Source organism: Petaurus breviceps, unplaced genomic scaffold (assembly GCF_028583685.1).
Source record: "Petaurus breviceps papuanus isolate PSGF00001 unplaced genomic scaffold, PetGlider_PUasm1.0 90731, whole genome shotgun sequence".
NCBI lineage: Eukaryota > Metazoa > Chordata > Mammalia > Diprotodontia > Petauridae > Petaurus > Petaurus breviceps.
In genome coordinates this window covers 3,644,948-3,663,449 of record NW_027187325.1, presented here as the reverse complement: position 1 = coordinate 3,663,449, position 18,502 = coordinate 3,644,948, and the positions used below count along the sequence as shown (strand labels likewise).

At 34.1% G+C, this 18,502-nt stretch overlaps 1 protein-coding gene across 2 annotated transcripts in view; it reads left to right on the top strand.

Annotated features, from left to right (window-relative positions):
- The window catches only part of CNTNAP5 (contactin associated protein family member 5), a 934,370-nt gene that overhangs the window by 900,895 nt on the left and 14,973 nt on the right, over window positions 1-18,502 (top strand). For both annotated transcript variants that reach the window (XM_069066887.1, XM_069066888.1), the window contains exons 22-23: window positions 4,227-4,445; window positions 17,227-17,298. In XM_069066887.1, the coding sequence (XP_068922988.1) occupies window positions 4,227-4,445; window positions 17,227-17,298 (291 nt within the window). The remainder of the gene's footprint in view (window positions 1-4,226; window positions 4,446-17,226; window positions 17,299-18,502) is intronic.

Below are 18,502 nucleotides of genomic sequence, written 5' to 3'. Positions count from 1 at the left end.
GTAAGAGAGATTTTGAACCTGGAAGACAAGGGGGGGAAAGTGTTACCCCCCAACAAACATAAGAAAGTGAGGAAGAGGGGACAATTTATGAGGAAAGATAATTCAGTTTTGAATATGTTGAGTTTAAAATGACTATTGAAAATGCAGCTTGAGATGTCTAATAGGTGACATAAGTTCTCCCTTGTGATAAACACATATAGCCCACAATTTTCTACTCTAAATTTCTTTGGCAATTGATTCTTTAGCAGTGGAATGACATTATGAAGGTTCTGTTTTTTTAAGATTAATCTAGTAATACACTTGCAATTTAAAGGTTCAAAAAACATTATATGATGATGATCTGAGAATTAGACAAAATAATGTTTTCAAATGGTCACAGATTTAAAACAGAGACCTGTAATATAGTAACAATGATTCAAAATAGAAGTCAGATCACATTGTTAAACTTAGAGACATTTGAAGTCTACTGTAATAGCTAAAGAGATATTTGTTGAGTTTCCAAGGTTACTCAAAATGCTATCCATAGCTAAATGGTGGGGGGTTATTGATTGAGTCCAGATCTTGTGCTACAGATATGGAATTTGGACATGCTGAAGTAAAAAGAAAAGAAACTCTGTGGGTAAGTTCTACTCAATTGGCTGTAAGCAAAAGTTGGATGATCATTCCTTGGATATATTGTAAAGGGATTCTCACTCAGGTACATATTGGATTAGATGGTCCTAGAATTACCTTCAATTCAGACTACCTGGGAACTGTGGACTAGTGAATATAATGAAAATTAATTTTTTTGAAGCATACATGGTATTTTTCATGGTGATATACATAAATTGAGTAAGAATAAATTCTTCTGGAGAAGAAAAGACAGACTGTCCTAGGAAGGCTTTGGGTTTGCCTTCTCACAATGAAAATTACAATTTGAACAGTCAGCTTCATTGTCAAGAATATCAATGACTTCCATTTGTAGGCTCAGTGTATAGAACAGAAGAACAAATTTTCTCCTTGCAGCTTCTTATGACTATAATGCATTGGTAAATTTAGAATTTGAATAAAGAAATTAGGAAATTTTTCTGCCCCAGTGAAACTGGTAACCGAATGAATTTTTTGGAAGCATTTATTTTTAATATTCTTTCATTTCCTTAAACTTCCACAAACCTTCTTTTTTTGGTTACTGGAGATAAACTGATAATATTCTCCAGTAGGATTGTCTTTCAGTCATCAGTTTTCCCACTGTCTTGATTCTCTTCAATGTTACAAAAATCAAACCCATAGAAATCTCAGGTGGGTTTGTCCTTCTACCATCTAAGGATGTGCTTATCTAAGAATTCATTACACAAATGTCTCACACTGGCAGCATTTCCTCAACTCAGGGATTCTCTTGTTTTCTTAGTTTCTTTTCAATAACTCCTGGAGGTTTCAATCATCATTATACATCTAGGATAAACATACTTCCCTGGAGATAAGACTCTATTCAAAACGTCTCTATCTTGAAAAGTAAAATGTCATTTTTGGCACTTCCCCAATTTATCTATGTGTCTTTTTTTGTTTGTGAAGCTTGGCTTTGTGACAGTTACAATGGTGATGCCCTATGAAGATCCAAGAACCGTCATAGATTTCTTTCGAACAATGCTCTGGGAATAAGCTCTTGTGTTTTAGAGCAATATCCTTAAAGCATAGATACACTTAATTATCATATGTTGAGACTCTCAAATCCCAAGGTTTAAAAAATTCAAAAATTCATCAAACATATTTGTTTGTTGGATGGGATTGGATGAATTTTTAGAACTTTTTTAAACAAAAGTTTTAAACAAATATGGTTTGTTCTTTAACATCTAAAAGCAACAAAAACAGAACTCTGAAATATGGTATAGTATATGGGGCTACCCAGTTAAAAAACAATGAAAAATAGACCCATCTTTCCTGCAGATTAGATCAAAATACAAAATTATTTATCCCGGTGAACCTTTCTGGGATTATTGAATTTCCCTTCATATTATAGAGGGTCCTTTACTTTTTTGGTTTTGTTTTGGAAAAGCTGTTTAGTGTTTAACATACAAGGAATTCCACTCCTCATCTCTCACATCCCATCTCTGTGTCTCTGAAAAAGATTCACCCATCAAACTCTGTAATATCTCATTTCATTACTAGCTCATAGAGTGCCTATTTTTCTTTCCAGATCAGTTCAATTGACCTTTCATGAAAGAAACTTATCCTTATACCTTCCAGTTGCTAGTGACCTTCTTTCACAAATTACTTTTTATTAACTCTATATTTAATTTTTAAGTATATTTTTAAAACCCTAACATAATGTAAGCTACTTTTGGATAGTCATGATTTGATTTATGTCTTTTGATTTCCACAGCCTAGGACAGTGCCTGGCAATTAGTATGTTCTTAACAAATCATTGTTGAATAAATTAATAGATGTGTTAAAGCTGTGTGTTATCCTTATATCTAATTTGAAAAAAAAACTTTTCTAATTTTCTTAAAAGATATAGTTCTTTGGGTTTAGAAAAGGAAAAAGAAGTATAATTTGTTCATAAGTGATGGTTGTATTCATGAAGCATTTACTAATTGTTTACTAAATGCCACTTTGAGGAGTTTATATTCTGACTGAGGATTTTCCTCAAGATGCCAGATCCAGTAGGAATTAACCAACAGAAGAAGGCAGGCACAAGGGTCAAGGGAGAAGATAATTATATCCTGGTGGAGGATTTTGTAGAGTAAAAGGATGACTGGTCTAGTCTCTTCCTCAAAATGTATTTTTAGAAAGGAACTCACAACTCGGATAAGGGGACCAGTTGCAAAAGCCCCTGGTTTTGAAAGAGTTGTATTTATGTAAAATTTAATGATTTTTTTATGTTGTTGACTCCCATTTTCACCTAATTTTCTTTCACAAGGAAATGATAACTCAGTGTAGCATTTGATTTTAAGAATTAACTGTAGGTAGAATTCTATAAGATCTCATATTAGCTTCCTTACTGTCCAGGCAGAATGTTAAAATACAGATGCTAGTTTGCATAAGGAGAAAAAGTCAGAAGGAAGTAAGGTAATCAGTAGACAGTTTTCATGTCTTTTTCTTTATCTCCTTCTTCCTACTTAAACTTTTCAATTATTCTTGATATAACTACATAAAGTTAACAGTGTCCCTCCTAAAGGTACTATGTAGACTTTACCTATGATTTTACTAAAAGGGTGAAGGTAAGGCAGAAAGAAAAGGAAGGAAAGAAATGAATGAGCATTTCTTTAGAGCCTATCGTTTGCCAGGCACTGTGCGAAATAATTTTTTAAAAATATCTCTTTTGGTCTTCACAACAACCCTGGGAGGTAGACAATATCATCATCCCCATTTTATGGTGGAGGAAACTGAGTTTAAGTGACTTGTTCAAGATGTCACAGCTGGTATCTAAGGCCATATATTCCTAAATTCAGCCATGAAGCTTTATCCACCTCTCCACTAGCTGCCTCAGTTATGCAATTATTTCAAACACCTAAACTAATTGGTTGTCCTTAATTAAAATGAATGAGCTCCTGAAGGAGGTTCATACTCTGTAATTCTATGAGCAATGGGACAGTGGGTCTGATGAAAATCCTCAGGGGATTCAGTCTTGTTCTAATATCATCAAGCATCCAAAAAATATACTAAGATTTGCTCAACAAGAATTGGAGGGCCATTAGCTCAACAGCATTCAGTTCCTCAGAAAGAGATAGAGAAATATAAAAAAAATAGAATACAGTATATAAAGAAGGTTAAGAGTAGGGGAAGTCATTAATGAGCTTTGAGGGAGAGTTGCTATGTAATATACTCACCCAGGCTGCCTGAAAGTGTATCCTTCGTGGTCTGTTTTCCAATGGATAATGACTTGTTGAAGTACTATGATGTGTATGACAAAATTTTGCATATTACTTCCAGAGATCATAGCAAAAGAAACAACAAGCTATAAAGAAGTTTAGAGTTAGTGTATAATGGTAAAATATTAGATTGGAAAAAAAATATTCTTTGACTGAAGTGACAGAAGTTGGAAACATTTATCCCTTAAAGCAGAGAAGCACCAAGCAATTTTAGACAAGAACCGTTGATGCATGGGAGGAATATTGGAAGTATGTTTTTATTAATAAGATGAAATGTACAGTGTTTTGGATAAACTGACATGAATTTGCAACTCAGTATTTTGCAGACACAGAAGAGGGGGAAAGAAAACAACTTTCTGATTGTGCTTCATGTTGCAGATAGCCTGGGACTAGATGCTGAAGTCTCTAAAGCAAACACCATTGGATTTGTTGGATGCCTGTCATCAGTCCAATATAACCACATAGCACCACTGAAGGCAGCCTTGCGTCACCTCAGCATTGCACCTGTCACTGTGAAAGGTGTTTTGGCAGAGGCTAACTGCAGATCTGTAATGGAAGCAGATGTAAACACAGTGACAACAGTATACTCTTCATCAGGTATGTCTCAATAGAGAAAAATAGCTCTGTCAATAGGTCTAAGACACACAGGGTTTTTTTTTCCTTGCATGATATTTATAATTTCTATATAAAATTACAGATCATAAAATCACTGATTTAAAGCAGAATGAGATATTCTATGTTATCTAGTCTGACAACCTCATTTTACATATTAGGAAACTGAATAACGGGAATGTGGAGTGATTTGTCCAAAGTTACTTAAGTAAGAATCAGCTAAGGCAATATATCAAACCAGATCCTTTGATTCTAAGTCTGGAGCTCTTTCTATTGTAATACAGCATCTCAGCACATTACTGTACAATGACTGATACCCTGATGATGACACAAAACCAAGAAAAGATTAAATTTTATTTAACATGTTTCAAGAAGAGACCTGGTACAGGAGCTAAAGACATCAGAATCAGGAAACTGTGCATTTCAGGTTCCACTTGTGATACATATTAGTTGTGTCATCCTAAGCTAGTCATTTCACCTCACCTTTCCTAGGATACTCTCTAAGATCCTTAAGTTTGAGAAAAGGTGCCAGTTGAATCAATAGAGGTGTTTGTCTCCTGGACCTCTTTATACTGGTGCAATCATAAGCCTGGCTTAAAAAATGCATTTGTTTCAAAAGATACAAATGAGCATAATTCCAAAACCATTTAAAAAATAAGTAATTAAGAAATAAACTTCTTGTCTGGACAGAAAAAAAACAACCTAACTAGAATAATTCATTTCCCAATGTTTTCAGATAAATTAAAATACTTTGTATTCATATTAGTATGTATCTAGGTACCTTTTATTACAAACCATATAGCCATACACACGTCATTAATATGTGATAGGATAAAGTCCAAGTCTAAAGATGAATACCAAATATTATATAGCAAATAGTGGCTGCCAAATTTCTACTTTTCATACAATTAAAATAAGCGATGAATACACAGAAATATCTTCCTCCATCTATCTCCCTTCAGGAATGTCATAGCTAACCCTGGTGAATTTGTCCTATCTTGTAAACTTTCAGACTTATTAATTATACATTTTTAGTTATAATAGGTGCCTCAGGGATAACTGGACAATTAAAAAAAACTTATTTGGGAAAGTATTTGTTCTGTTCTAATTCTTTTACTTACAGGAGAATAGCATACATTATTGGAAAGAAATTCAGTCTTTTTTTTTTTTTTTGGCTTTTTGAAGGGCAGTTGGGGTTAAATGACTTGCCCAAGGTCACACTGCTATTTTTTATGATAAGTGTCTAAGGCCGGTTCTGAACCCAGGTCCTCCTGACTCCCAGGGCCAGTGCTCTATTCACTGAGCCACCTAGCCGTCCCGAAATTCAGTCTTAAAGTCAAGAAATTCTGGGTGCCTCTGATACATGCTAGCCTCATTATAGTAGTTGTTTATTTTATCAGTTTAATTAATGTATGTAATTTATTTATTTTCTTTTATCTATAATGTATTATAATATATTAATATAATGTAAATAATATTTTATTCATGTAATTCATTTATATTTAAAATATATTTATATGTTATATAAATGTACTTATATATTTTTATAAATCTATTTGTATATTATAAATATATTTACATAAATATATGATATAATATAATTTTATTTATGAAATTATTTATATTTATATATAATTCAATATAATTATCAACATAATATAAGTGTTAATTATTTATTTATGGTTTATTTCAATTTACTTTTAAATAATTAGTTAATATTTTATTTATCATTTAATTACCACTAGGTAATTCTCTGAGAAACTGGAGTTGCCAGAAAGTTAGTGACTTGCATTTGAGGATAGCAGTATCTTCTCCAAAAGTTCCTTCCATTGATTTAGAGAAGGTGCATGAGGGGAAAATACACCCACAATATGGAATTAATAGCTTTTTGAGGTAATAGAACATCCATTGGACTGAAAGTGAAAAATCATTGTTTATTTACTACTTAACCCTGAGCCTGACATTATACTAGATGTTTGAGCTGCAGAGAGAAAGAAGCCCTGAATTATAGTCATGGCTCTGTCATTAAAATCCTTTGTTAACCTGGACAACTCACTTCAAATTTTAGGCTGGAGTTCCTTCATTTGTTAAATCATAATAATCATATATGCCCTACCTGTGCCTCAGGGATAGTGTGAGGGTCATCCTGACCTCTTCCTTCTTCCTCCTCCTCCCTATATCCAATTAATTGCTAAATCTTGTCAATTTCCATTTCCACATCTTATGAGTCTATTCATTCACACAGTAGCAGCACACTAGTTCTTTCAATTCACTAAAGCATGCTGTTTCTTCACAAATGGAATAGTACAAATAAAACAAATAACTCCCCAGATAAATTCTAAAATTATTCATCTTTCCTCAGAGGGAAACTACTATAACAAAAATTATGTAGTTGATCATTCTTAAACTTTACAACATAGAACAGATTCACCGGGATTATCTATGACATAACAGAAGACAAACAGATAAATGGAGGATAACATTTCTATGTATGTATAGGGGTATTATTTTTTAAATCCCTATTATTTTCATTATCTCTTGCTTAGACTACTATAATTGCCCCCATTTGGTCTCCTTGATTCTGGTATTACCAGTCTTCAATTCATCTTCCACACACTTGTCAAAATAATATTTACAAATCAAAGGTCTATCCATGTCCCTCACTTGCTCAAAAGTCTTCATTTACCAGACCCCATCCCCATTGCCTATAAAGGTATACTCCTTACTCTGGTATTTAGGACTCTCCATACAGTGCTTCTCATTTGCCTTTCCAGATTCATTTATACTGCTCCTTTTATTATTTATAAGTTCTAGTATGCTAATCATTTCCCAAGCTCAAAGATAAATATCCATTCTGTGTATATTTCTAGAAGCCTATTCCCATATCAAGAATGTGGTGTCTTGGGGTGGCCAGGTGGCTCAGTGAGTAAGAGCACCCATCCCAGTGTCGGGATGACCTGGGATCGAATCTGGGCTCAGATACTTAGCACCACACCCAGAAATAACTGACTGTGTAACCTTGAGCAAGCTACTTAACCCCAATTGCTTAAAAAAAAAAAAAGAATGTTGTCACTTCTTATTTCTTTGTGAATCCTTGCTTTCCTTCTACTTTTCAGTGCTTCTTTGGTCCTCAGTTTTCACAAAACTGTGCTTATTTATTTTTATCTTATAACCCCCCCAACCCAGCCTAGAATTTACACTCTGTAATGGGAGGGATTATTACAATTTTTTTTTTTGCATTTTTCTCCCTTGGGTCTTTTACATATAGAATATATATTTACTAAACTTAATTGAAACAACAAAATAAATGTGCAAGCAGGCATTATGGCACATTTATTTATTTTCAAAATAGAAAAATAATTTCTTTGAATTGTGAACAATTGTTATATTTTTTAAGACTGATGCTTCCTGTTCTATGAAGCACATATTTCCTGATCATAAACAGTACACATTCACCTTGTAGAATTAAACTTTCCTTTTCAATCAAGAAGGAAACTTGGGTCCTTAATTTAACATTAATTCTTCCTTGACAGTAGTGTGTCTGGAATTTTTAATGGTTCCTATATATTGGGTTTCATGAAAATTGTACCAGGCACCTAGAAATTGAATTGCTATGACTACTATTTCAAAAGGCCAAGTATCTATTTCCCCGAATTTTGTTTTGGTGGATGGGGATGGAAATCCAAAGAGAAATGATAGAGACAAAATCATGCATATATTTTTTTTAATGAACGTGTAGTTCCCCTTACTTTGTCTCCATATTTCCTGAAGGACCTTTATCTATTACTTTAAGTATTTTGGGGGGACATTTAGCCCTGCATGACACCAAGCATTTCATTTCTTGTGAAATCGTAGAACAGATTGGCCATGGGCATTATGGAATCTCCTTCTGTGGGAACAAGAATAAACTAGACGACTATTTGTGAAGAGTTAGGTAGAGCCCAACAAGAGGACAAGGGGGTTGATTTTATGATCTCTGAGTATATCATCCAGTAATGACAATCAACTCAAATCAGCAAATATTATTAAGTGTCTAAGGAATGCGGAACATTTCCTAGGTGCCAGAGGAAATATATAATATAGATATGGCAAGACAATTGTTTTTATGGAGCTTACAATGTATTCTACTATCTAATTCCTCCATAGCACCCCACAGATAATAGATTATGCCCTTAAAATTAATATGTTAAAATTACCAGAATTGAGTCCTGGATGAGCAGAAAGACTAGAGGATAAAGATTCATCCATCCCAGTTCACAGACTTTCAGGTTGGATATCACATAATCTCTCTGCACAAGTTGATGGATGCTGGAATGCAGGAACAGTGGAGATCACAATATATCCTCTCTGCCTCTGACTGGTCTGTTTATCAATGCGGTACAGTGGAAAAAGTGCTAGATTAGTAGTAATAGGACCTAAATTCAAATCTCGCCTCTGGCGCATTAAGCCTTGTTCCTTTGCTCAATTTTCCCTGCCTCCCTGGGTCTCAATTTTCTCATCTCTACAATGGAGGTGGACGAGTTGACCTGGAGATGCATTTAAGTTCTAAATACTTGATATTATAATCCCATATTCAGGACCAAAGAAGAACAAACAAATTACCAATATGTAAAGGACCTCATGTTCTTAGAAGGAAGAGCATGCTTAAGTGCTGGTGTTATACAAGGAACCATAGATTCTAAGAAACTTTCGAATTTTTCTAGTTGAACTTTCAATCTACCACCACCCCTTTCTATAGGGAAAGAAATGAATCATAACACTGGACCTTATGTCAGGAAATCTTAGTTCAAAACCAACCACATGTACTTAGTAGCCTTACAAATATAAAATGGGGATAGTAACATTTCTGTTACAAACATGATAATGACAAACATGACAATGATGATGATTATTATAATTCACAATAAGGGTTAACATTATTCATATAAGGAAATTCTCACAATGATATTGTTAAGCAGAAAAGACATAAAGGCAACCAAATCTCATTTTATACTTTCTTATTCACTCTACAACAAATATTCCTAGTCACTGTTATTTTTCTTAGAAGTAGGGAAGGGAAGTTCTGGACCCTATTACAGTTTCAGCACAGGGAGCTCCCAGTATAGAAATTTTCTCTATGGTTACATAAAGGCAATTGGTCTTTAACTTTGCATTCAGTAGAATTGCCTGGAGCATGGAGAGGTTGAGGAACTTGCCTTTGACTAAACAGATATTATGTGTCATAGGTAGGACTTGACCCTAAGTCTTCACAACCACAAAGCCAGGTCACTAGTAACTGTGCCATGTTTTCCTTTAGTTGTTATCATTCCTACTTAAAACTTAAATATGTTTATGCATTGACATGATACAACCTGAAAAAATAAATATCTTACTCTAAAGGGACTTAAGAAAATAATGTGTTAGAGCCAAGATGTTGGAGAAAAACCAGGAAATTGCTTGAGTGCTCCCCAGTTTCCCTCAGAAATAATGTTAAAGCAAGCCTCTAAATGTGTTCTGGAGCAACAGAACCCACAAAAAGACAGAGTGGAACAATTTTCTAGCTTAAGACAACTTAGACATCAGGAAAGGTCTATCTCACTTGGGTACAAAGGGAGTACAGCCCAGTGCAGATAGTATCCAGGCAAGCCAGTAGGATACCATAAGCCACAGCATAGAAGAGCAATGGAAGAACATTGGTCCTGGATCAGAAGGCCAACAGTGAGACCTCCAGCCTCAATGCAGAAGTCAGTTGTGAGACCTGGAACTGAGGCACAACAAGTGTGACTAGAGTGGTGGGAAATCCTCTGCCTCAGTGGGCAAGCCCCAAGCACTTGAGACCCCAGCATGGAAAGCCAGTGACCAAGCCCCTGGCCCTCAGCCCAAGAAACTTGAGACAGTTCCCTCTGTGCCCCAGGACCAGAGCTCAATTTTAAAAGTCATGAAATAGGCTGAAAAAATGAGTAAGAATCAGGAAAGAGCACTGACCATAGAAAGCTACTATGACAAGAAAGATCAAAACACAAACTTGGAAGAGGACGATGTCAAAATGCCTACATGTAAAGCCTAGAAGGCAAATATGAATTGGTCTTAGGTCCAAAAAGTCCACTTGGAACAGTTCAAAAGGAATCTTACAAATAAAGTAAAGAGGTAGAAGAAAAATTGGGAAATAAACTCAGTTATGGAGGAGAATTATGAAAAAAATGTCAACAGTTTGGAAAAGTAAGGATAAAAATTAACTGAAGAAAATACCTCCCTAAAAATAGAATTGGCCAAATGGGAAAGGAGGTACAAAGTTTGAGAGAATAAATGGTTTGGAATAACTTTTGTAGAAAATGAGATTAAAATTAAGAAGGAATAAAAGGACTGCCTTGATGCAGTGAGTGTCCCTTTAAGGTTTTATAAAATTAATTTGTAATGGATTCTCTCCTTAGCATATAAATGATTCCCATCATTATTTAAATATCTTCTGACTTTGACTGTTTTCATCTGGAATGACACAGTTCTTAGATGAAAATAGGGGAAGGTTTATATTAGAGTATCATTTTTTAGAGTTGAGTAAAAGAAATACTTCTAAATCCCCATGCTTCCAGTAGGGAACTCAGTGGTCATGTATCATCTGTCCTTCTCCAGGAATATTTGAAGTCTGATATTTCTTTTGGAAAAAAATATGCACACACATGCACCCATTTAAACACATAAACAGACACATATATGCATAGATGATATACATGGTGTATTTATATATACATATAAACATATATTTCTCCCATTTTTCTTTATTTTCTCACACATATATGCATACACATTTGTGTGTGTTGTGTTTACCTGACTTAAATACCAATAGCAATAGTTATTTGCTATCTCTGCCACATTTTCCTATATATTCAATAATTTTATAAAAGGGAATTAATGAATGAAATGCATTTATTAAAGTTTAACTATATTCCAATCTGTTTGTTAAGTAAGAAAAATACTTATGCTGACAGTTTCTAAGCTCTAAGAATTTACATTATAATGGAACAGAACCATTAACCCATACAGGGAGGCATTACCGGTATTATCACTATTGAAGCTATGAGGAAACCAAGGCTAATTAATGTTAATATCACTTTGTTACTGGCAGAATATATTCTCCATTAGTATAATATAAAGAGAACTTGGTTAAGGTGTCAATAGCCTTTAAAATGAACTTAGGGTAAAATATGGACAAGAGTTGCATAGGACAGAGAGGAACAGGTGGGTTGTCATATCTTTGAAGGGGATAACAACATAAAATCACAAAAGTCACTGGGTTAGTGGAGGTCACATATCCATTGGTGTATTAGTGGACAGTACAGTACCTGCCACATAATAAATGTTTGTTGATTGGTTAGTGTATTGGAGTAAAATCTCTTAGTGATATGTATAATCTACATAGGAGTAGGGATAGGACCTGAGATTTCATTGATATAGATATAACTTAGTGCCAAAAAATTCTTACCTTCTCTAGAATTTAGTCTAATAAGCAAATTGTTTAAAATACTGATAGTTAAGCTAATTGCCAAGGATCATATAGTTATTTAATGTCAGAGGCAGGACTTAGAACCTAGTTATAAGGTCAGTCTCTTTTACTATATTATGTCTCTTGTTCCATGATTAAAGTTGCAAAATGACTTGCAAATGAGAGAATGTCCTTTTTTCCAGTTAGAGTCAAGATAACAAAGACCTGATATAGCAAAAGCAAAACAAAACAAAACAAAAGGACAATCCCTTAAAATCCATTTTAAACAGATTTAAAGAATATGCCTACATATCTACCTACCTATATATACTTATGTGGATACATATATGTAAATAAACATGTGTGTGTGACTTAAAAGTGTGATTCACTGTTTAGGTAAAATCTCTGCATCTTACCCTATGAACTCATATTCAGGGCATAAAGTCTGCAATAGTACTTGCATTCATCCAGTTAGGTTGAGAGTTACTGAGAATTATATCCTTGGAGAGTCCAGAAGAGACTGATTAGCCTTCAGTTCCTGTTTGTGATGATAATGGAAGGGGTTTCATGAAATGGAATTGTTTACTCCAAATAGTCATAGGATGTAGGGATTGACCTCACTGTGATAACTCCTCATTAAGCTACAGTCACCTTCTTAATAAGAGCTCTTCCTTAGCTCTCTAGGTATCATAGAAGCCACTGACCTTATATTTATTGTTTAGATTAATGCCATGCCAAATTAAATTCTATTACCACCTAGACATAAATTAAGGATAAAATCTAACAGCTAGTTTCAGTAACTTGCAGACTCCTGGGAGTCATAATGATCAGTTAGAAAGAATGTAGACCCAAGGGTCAGCTGGCCAGATTTCTAATTTCATTTTTACAACTAACCAATTATTTGATTACATACATAAGTGTATGACCTTGGACAAAAATCACCCACATATATGATTCTTCAATTTTCTGTGATATTAAATGGAAATAATACTTCCTTTCTTACCTCAAAGGCTTTGTAAAAAATAAAATAAATTCTAGGAGGGGAGAAAAAAGAAGCATGGTATGAACACAAAATACTAATATCAACTATTTACCCTTAGATCTTTTCTTCTTAGCACAATGAAAATACAGCTTCCTTTATTGCCTCTTCATTCGAATTATTGGAAAAAATGCCATAATTATGTACACTGTGGCTGAACTATATTGATGAGATTAGAGATTTAGATCTTGTCTTTTGATAAAGAGTTTTCCAACTATATTGTGGATGAAAATGCCTAATTTTTAATGAATTAATGGTTTCTTTGGCATAGAAATTCTGCTTAAAGCCTACATGTGCCCCATTTTCTCTGCCTAGAGCTTCTGCCAGTTGTTCCCTAGCAGGTGCTGTAAATTTTTTGAGTCCAGCAAACAGTGACTGGACATTACTTTCCTCTCAGTATCCATTATTAGTCATTAGGAAGCCAGGGCTTTCATTAAAGCAGGAATTCCGGTAGCAGTAAGATAGTATGGCAATGCTTCTGCCCTTCTTGAAATTTCATCTAGCTCTCTCTCATTTCATTTAGTTCTATCAAAATGAGCAAAATTAATTAGGGCATAATTAATGTGTTCCTAGAGTGGTTTACCTACCACTCTAGCTCTGAGCAGAGGATATGAAAGAACTGAGAGAATTATTGGAAGAAAAGAAAAAAACTCTGGCTTTTTTTTTCCTATGTGAAATTTGAGCAGAACCAGTTTGGGTTTACAAATCTGGACAAGACAGAGTTTTTATGTTAGAATAGTAAAATGTTAGTACTGGAAGAAACCATCAAAGTAAGTCTAGTCCAACTCCCATCATTTTGCTGAGGCCTATTAAGGTTATATTATTGTGTGTTACTGAGTAATAAAGTCATACAATTAATTCCTTATAGAGCCAGAAACAGAAAAATATCGAGCGCTCTTTCTACAACTCTCAATGTTATTTAACTTTCTTCCTAGATATTCCTTTTAAGCTCACATAATTGAATGATAGATTGATTTCTTAGTGTATTTATCTGTTCATTCATTTATGTATATAAATCCATTCATTCATTTATCTGTCTTTTAATTTATTTTGGTGTTTTCTTTGGGGGGGGGTGATGCTGATGATCAGGCATTGCTGTGATATATTAGAAATAGTACAAATGGTGTTACAGGACTTCAATTCTGATTCATTTTCTCTTCTTCAACCAGAAAATCACTGTGTGCCCTTACATATATTACTTCACCTCTCTGAGCCTCATAAAACTCATTTGCAAAATGAGGCTACTTATATCTTATCTTCCTGAAAAGGGAAGGTAAATGTTAATAGATGATTTCTTAAGTTCTCTTTCATCTCTAAGATCTCAGATTCTTTGATTTACATTTATTCCATTAGATTCTTTCTAAGTGACCAGAGAAAAAGACAAAATAATGATCAAGATGCATCATGGGTCAAATGTTTTTTTTTTCATTTGTTTGTTTGTTTATAATGGGTTTATAAAGCTGAACTGGAGTCATAGAAATAACTAAGGAGGACCCAGGCAAGCAAAATGAGCTCAAGTACTTTGGCAGTAATTTGACTATTTAAAAATGTCTGTATTAAATAATGTGAAGTGGTTCAAGTATTGTAGCACAAGCCCTTCATCAGATAGTTAACATACATGGGCATAACTAAAACTGTCTCTCTTTTATATATACTCCATCACCTTCCATCTTCTGCCATCCACCCCACTACTTATGCCATTGGAATACAGAGAGAAGAGGATTTGAAGGAGGGATGGGGAATGGGGAAACAAGCCACTCCCCTGAATTCCATCAACCATGGAATATAGATCGAGCACCTGTTATATGCAAGGCAATATGTTAGAAGTTGTAGGAGACTTAAATAAACAAATGAATAAATAAATAAATGAAAATTACATCCCTGACCTCAAAATTAAATAATAATGGAAAGTAATTCTATAAGAAATGTGATAAAACTATGCATCATTAATTGTTAGACTCTAAGGATTATGAATTCTGGCAAAGGAATAATGACTAAACATCTAAATCTCTGGGAAAGTCTCAATGAAGGAGTAGGGTAGGATTTGGAGAGACAATAAAAGAATGAAGAAGTGATCCAATGCTCAAGTTTTTAAAAATGGGAAAAGTCATTGTTGGGAGGATGTGGGAAGACAGACAATATCACCATGCTTTTGGTTGAGCTGCAAATGACTAAATAATTCTGGATTTTCATTTTAAGTTATGTAAGAAAAATTACCTACTGGAATGAAGTCAAAGACATGAACAAAGTCCTGATATATACCAAAATCTCCATGGCAACCCTCTTAAAGCACATGCCAACTAATTTATGAATGGCTCCAAATAGTTATATAAATGTAATGGAATATGATTGTGCAATAATGAGAAATTCAGAACAAGGTAGGAACTAATACAAATCAAACTAAGGAACTAATACAAATCCAAAGATAAGGAACCAAGAGGAAAATGTATTCATTAATGGTAATTGAATGGAGGTTAAATATCTTTTAGTGGAAACAAACAATGAAGGCTCTGAAAAAGGGACAACCAAACATCCTCCCTCATAGCAGAGAGGTGGGGAGCTACTAACGCAAAATAGACTATATAATATTAGATTTTTTTTATGTATCAGGTATTTTTTGCTAATTATTTTTCAGTCTCTAGAAAGGAAGTTTCAATAGGGGTGGATGGGAGAGAGGTGAATGTGTTATAAAGACAGTCAACATCCATAAAATGTATTTTAAAGAAAAATGTCAGGTCAAAATAACATTAGTTTCTTGTTTGACAGAAATTAGAAATGTTCTTCAAGGAAATGTTTTATAATTTACCTACATTTCAGCAAAACATTTAACAAAAATCCCTCTTCTACTTCCTGTCAACAAGATTAAAATTTAGATTTAATAGTACAATGCTTAGATAGATAGAAAATTGATTAAATGGCTAGATCCACTTAAAAAGAGGCCTCTTTTGTAGTATCTCATGTACTTCTGTTTGGTACTGTTCTGTCTGACACATTTTGTTAATGAGTTAGATGAAAGAATAAATGACCTACATAGCCAAATTTGTAGATCACATAAAACTAGGAAAGATAGTTAAGGCACTGACATGGTCAGGATCCAAAGTATTTTGATAGGGTAAAACTTTAGTTTGAATGTATTTTTTAATTTAATGTGTGATAAATATTTAATTATATCTCTTAGATTTCAAAAATCATTTTCATTACTACAACATAGGAAAGATATGATTAGATAGCAGTTCACTTGAAATAATGACATTTAAAAGAGTTAGTGTGAACTTGGGGGCAGCATTAAGAAAAATATAGTGTTCAGGACTAAATAAATGATTATTCAACACTAGTTAGTGTAGACCTAGAATACTGTGTTTAAGTTTAATTTTAGGAATTCTTTAATAAGCTGAAAATTGAAGTTTTTTTTTCCAGAGAAGCATAGCCAAAAGATAGTAAAGCTTCATATTCATGGCATGTAGAAAATATTTGAAAGAGCTGAGGTTATTTAACCTGAAGAAGAGATTAAGGCAAACAAGATAGTTTTTTTTTTCATATATTATAAGGACTGCTATAATCAATTTGTTTTGCCTCACACTATAAGGCAAAACTATAGCAATGGAATGAACTTATACTGTGGGGAATGTAAAGAGAAAGGATTAATATAAGAGATGTTTGATGTTATAAAAAAAATCCTAAGACTTATAACTATTAGAAAGTGGAATGGGGTGACTTAGATATTTAGTAAATTCCTCTTTTCTAGTGTTGTCCACACAAAAGTGGGAATGATCATTTGCCAGATAAATTCTAGAGTTGATTAATTTCAAGAATTTCAACTACATGGTCTCTGATATCCTATCCAAATATGAAATTTTATGATTTTGTGACATTGATTCATATTACACAAATTCTGCCTTTGGTGTTTCAAGCCTCACTAGATGGTAATTCACAACAGGTTAGGGGTTTTAGATGTGACCTTCTATATCCCAATATCCTCTTCTAATTTGGTTTGTTAGGCATTGGACAATTGTTTAGATACCCCTCTTTTTTCCTGCTAAAAATTGAGTAATAGTATCACAAAGAGAGACTACCATACTAATTAATCTGACATGTATCTAAACAGACAGTAGTTTCAAGCTTACTTGTTTGTCCTGTCCCTTTTCTGAGCCAGACACACATTAGAGAATAACGGGACCAAATGCACATGCAAATCATTTCCAGAGTTTGGAGAGGCTTCAGGTATTCAAAATGAAGATTATGAATTTTTTGTATTTGATGTATTGCAGATCCTTTTGGGAAGACAGATGAACGGGAACCTCTCACCAATGCAGTTAGGAGCGATTCGGCTGTCATTGGAGGTAATCCATTTCTCATCACTGAAAGCAATAAACAAGTAAATCAGGGAGATAGCAAGGGATATGGACTCCTGAAAGTTAGGAGAGGTTGCACTTAATGTTCTCCTTTTGAATACACCAGTTTTCCCACATGTAGAGGTTATAAAGTCTTAGATTATATCTACAGATGCCATGTGCACTGTGAAGAATGATCAAAGGAAACTATCTCCCATAGTATTAACAGATCTACCAAGTTTCCCCCATGCCTCATCCATCATGCAGATGGGCACAGAGACAACAGCTGGAGTGTTTACATCTAGATCGGCATCCTGTAACCTGTTCCTCTTGTCCAGTTGTCAGTTTTCCTAAAGCAAAAAAACAAAGTGAATTCATAAAATTGCACACAGGGAAGGAGCCATGTTGGAGCAGACAGATGGGTGAAACTACATTTCTCTCGGGTTTTTTCAACCAAGTGCTTTTGGTTAAATCTAATGAGCAGGATGAAACCCACAGGACTTCAATTTCAAACCTAGCAGAACATATGGCTGTAGAACTAAAAATGTACATTTGTTCTATCCAAACATTTGTATTTATGTTTTCCTTTCCTTTATTTTTTCTCTTTCATTTTCACTTTCTCTCTTTCTTTCTCTTCCTTGCTCTTTCCTCTACAATTATGTCTTTCTCTTCCCTTCCCTTCCCTTCTCTTTCTTCTCTTTATCCTATTTTATTTCCTCTGTTCCCTGGAGTGCCTTGATTTTTTTTTCCATGTGAATCTTATAACAAAAAAAGACCTCATTATTTTCTTTCATGTAAAATGCCTTTTGTAAATAAAATTCTTTTACATGAGAGAATCATAACTCTGAAAATGAACCCCTGCCTTTGGCTGGATTATAATAACTAGTTCATGCCAGATGGCTTTCTCCTGTTCTTAAAAGTCTATCAGAGGGTGATCCACATCTCTTTCTTGAGAAATTAATCATTTTAACTGCAGTGTGAATGATTTTGTTTGATTATTTTTCCTGTCCACTGGTAAAAACTCATGCCCTAGTGGTGGAGAGAGAAGGAACACCCCATCTTTGAATCTACCGTAAGATTCTCTGTTTGACTTAAACTGAATATTAAACCCACACCTGGAAGCTCGCCAGCAACTTGTATTTGATGTAGCTCCCCCCAACAACATGCATTTAGGTGGTGTCTTCTCAGAAATGCAGATGCTGTATTACCCCAA